This window comes from Lycium ferocissimum, chromosome 12 (assembly GCF_029784015.1).
Source record: "Lycium ferocissimum isolate CSIRO_LF1 chromosome 12, AGI_CSIRO_Lferr_CH_V1, whole genome shotgun sequence".
NCBI classification, from domain to species: domain Eukaryota; kingdom Viridiplantae; phylum Streptophyta; class Magnoliopsida; order Solanales; family Solanaceae; genus Lycium; species Lycium ferocissimum.
In genome coordinates, this window is record NC_081353.1 from 49,616,229 (window position 1) to 49,620,027 (window position 3,799).

The window sequence follows — 3,799 nt, forward strand, 5'->3', positions numbered from 1 at the left end:
TAGAAGAAGAACAAAAGAAGAAGAATTAAGAAGAAGAAGAGAAGTAGTCGAGTAGAGAAATGAAGAATGTAGGATCGGATTATTGTATTCAATGTGTAATCCACATATATATATATATACAAGCTACATACCGATCCATAGCTGATAACTTCCATGTAACTAACTAGGCTCCATAACTAATCTCTAGTCTAACAGAACAACTCACTCTGTGAAGTCCTAACTGCTTCATATACACAGTGTATATTTCGTGTATATTCAGTGTATATCAATACTCCCCCTCAAACTAGGAGTGGTAAATAGATTGAACATCCCTAGTTTGCCTTTTAAGTACTCATGTTGCACTTTTGGAAGGCCTTTAGTAAAGATATCAGCTAGTTGTTCTTTGGTATTGATGTACTGAGTTGACACTAAGCCTTGCTGAATCTTTTCCCTTATAAAATGGCAGTCGATCTCTATATGCTTGGTTCTCTCATGATAAATAGGATTAGCAGCAAGTTGTGGTGCTGCTTTACTATCACTAAACACAGTAATTGGTTGTGTGATCTCCATTCCCAGTTCCTTTAGCATTCCTAGTAATCATGCTAATTCTGCAACAGTAGTAGCTAGGCTTCTATACTCAGATTCAGCTGAACTAATTGATACTGTAGTTTGTTTTTTTGATTTCCAAGAGACTACGGAATTCCCAACTTTGACCATATATCCAGTAACAGATTTTCCGGTTAGTAAGCATGCTGCCCAGTCTGCATCACAATAGGCTGTGACACTGTTCGTGTAGATGCTGGATAGAAGCAAGCCATGTCCTGGACTTTGTTTGATGTACTTGACAATCCTCAAAGCTGCATCCATATGAGTCTTCTTAGGTTGTTGTAAAAATTGACTCAAAGTTTGAACTGCAAATGCTATGTCTGGTCTAGTCACTGTTAGGTACAACAGCTTTCGAATTAACCTTTGATAAGTTTCTTGATCAGCTAGAGGATCCCCACTTGCCTTAACTCCATCCTTGACTTCAATGTGCTCATCATACTGCTTTGTAGTCAGTTTAATATTGGTATCAATTGGAGTAATTGCTGGCCTTGCAGCTGACATCCTTGATTTAGATATAACTTCTAGAGCATATTTCCTTTGATGCATGGTTATACCTTGTTCAGATCTTGCAAATTCTATACCTAAAAAATCCTTGAGTTCTCCCAGATCCTTCATTTTGAAGGTTTGTTGCAATGCAGTCTTTGTTTTTTATATTAGTTTCAAGCTAGAACCTGTTATCAGCATGTTATCCACATAGACAAGGACAATAATAATTTCGTGTCCTGATTTTCTGATAAATAGTGAATGATCATATTGTAACTGTTTGAACCCAAAATTGATTAGAGCTTCAGACAATTTTGCATTCCATTGTCTAGGGGCTTGTTTAAGGCCATACAAGGACTTTACCAAGCTGCATGCTGTCTTATACTTGTTCTCCCCCTGATTGGTAAATCCTTGTGGTATGTCCATATTAATCTCATCATGTAAGTCCCCTTGTAAGAAGGCATTATATACATCCATTTGATGGATATGCCATTTGTGGGCAGCTGCCAAGGACAATATACTTCTAACAGTAACCATCTTCACAACTGGGGAAAAAGTTTCTTGGTAATCTATACCTTCCTTTTGGCTATATCCCTTGGCCACTAACCTTGCCTTGTATATTTCTATCTCCCCATTTGACTTGTATTTAATTTTGTATATCCATTTGCAGCCTATGGTACTCTTCCCTTATGGTAGATTCACTATTTTCCAAGTGTTATTACTTTCAAGAGCTTGTATCTCTTCTTTCATGGCCTGTACCCATTTAGGATCTTTGACAGCCTCTAAATAGGTTCTTGGTTTAATAATAGCTGATACTGCTGCTATATAGGCTTTGTATTTATTTGAGATATGGTCATAAGTGATGAAGTGATCCATAGAGTATGGAACATCTTGATGAATGTTTAGTGACACAAAGTCTTTCATCCACACTGGGGGCCTCTTTCCTCTTGAAGATTGTCTTGTAGGAACTGCAACTTGCTGAGAGGTTTGTGGTACTTGTGAGATTGAATGATTTGTTGTTGAGTTAAGATTCTGATTCTGAGTATTAGTGGTCTTTACTTGACTATGATCATTTTGTGATCCTTCATTAGCCAAGTCATGCTCCACTGGATGCGGCATAGTCAGTTCATTTGTAGAAGTAGTGCTTGTCTCAGGCTGACTTTGCCTCATTTGTATGTAGTCCCATTCTTCTGTGTCAGTTGTATTTGGTCCAGTATTCATGAATAGTGGTTGAGAACTTGTAGAATAGAAAACTATCCCGAATCTATGTGGAAGCATTGGGAAAGGGTCAATGCCATTGTTCTGTCTTGGATCATGAATTCTGTGGCCAAGATACCATGTTGTTATTTGAGATAGATGATTATGTGATTGATTCTAGATGAGAGTAGATGAAGAACACATGATTAGAAGAACAGAAGAAGAAGAAGAACTGAGAAGAAGAAGAGAAGCAGTCCAGTAGAGAAATGAAGAATGTAGGATTGGATTATTGTATTCAATGTGTTAAAATTACAATGTGTAATCCACACACACACACACACACGTATATATATATGTATAAATACAAGCTACATACTGATCCATAGTTGATAACTTCCATGTAACTAACTGGGCTCCATAACTAATCTCTAGTCCAACAGAACAACTCACTCTGTGAAGTCCTAGCTGCTTCATATACACAGTGTATATTTCGTGTATATCAATAATTTGTCACCCCTGTTACATCTTAAATCCAACTTCTCCTTCATCCCTTGATCGCCCATTGCATTTGTTGCAAAGCCAAAATAGTCGTAAATGGAAAGCCTAGAAAGCATCAGGAAGGCATTGAATATGTGGGGGTATCATCCATTCTATAATCAAAAGGACAACTTCTATTAATCGAAAGATCCATGCTGTTATTTTCATGACACGTTTATGAGGCTGTGCTCTCAAGAAGAGCAGTTCTTGGAAGCTGATGATACATCTCTCTCTTTCTTCAAATATATATGTATACACACACTTACAGGCAAATTTATAATTTAAATTATAGTGTTTAACCTTTAATGTTCTTAGTATTGAATTCGTTATATCTTTATCTACTATTCCCTCTGTCCCAATTTAAGAGTCTTTGTTTGACTAGACAAATAGTTTAAGAAATAAAGAGATACTTTTGAATTTTGTGATCCTATATTAAAGATTTGTATAATGTATTAAAATGTCCTTTGAATCTTGTGGTTATAAACTTGTCATATAGTATGTTTGAATTGTCAACTTACTAAATATAAAAAGAGACATTCTTCTTGGGACAAACCAAAAAAAAAAAAAAAAAGCAAGACACCTTAAATTGTGATGAAGGAAATACTATTTATTGTACTTCTAGTGATTTTACACTAAATTTATGTTCTGCCTCAAATATTCTGGATTCAAAGAATTAGATGTGGATACTCTACCTCCGCCTCTGCACACTTTGTTTTTTATGGGAAGCACAAATCTTGAAGACCTTTAGAAATGATGTTTGGTCGAAAAAAGAGTTTCTTCTCTAATGACATTTGTTGAAAAAAATACTCCTACTTATTTTCCAGTTTCTGCAAAAACTGAAAAAGAATTTTTGAATGTTTGAGTTTCAGGTATGCTTCTGCTAATATTTGAATGATTGTTGGCCGTTCTATGTAAAGAAGGAAATCATCATTCAAAGCAAATGTGTGCTTGATAATTCTGAATTTGTTATGCGTGAAATTGGTGAAATTCCGTGGAA

The 3,799-nt window shown here is 35.8% G+C and overlaps 1 protein-coding gene across 1 annotated transcript; it reads right to left on the reverse strand.

Annotated features, from left to right (window-relative positions):
* Positions 1 to 576: 576 nt before the first annotated feature.
* On the reverse strand, positions 577 to 1,200 carry LOC132039416 (uncharacterized mitochondrial protein AtMg00810-like). Its single transcript, XM_059429901.1, has one exon. The coding sequence runs from the start codon at positions 1,198 to 1,200 to the stop codon at positions 577 to 579; it is 624 nt and encodes a 207-aa protein (XP_059285884.1).
* Between the last annotated feature and the right edge of the window lie 2,599 nt (positions 1,201 to 3,799).

Bases quoted from the DNA above. Each gene is read 5' to 3' on its own strand.
- LOC132039416 (XM_059429901.1), bottom strand. From the start codon at position 1,200: ATGAAGGATCTGGGAGAACTCAAGGATTTTTTAGGTATAGAATTTGCA.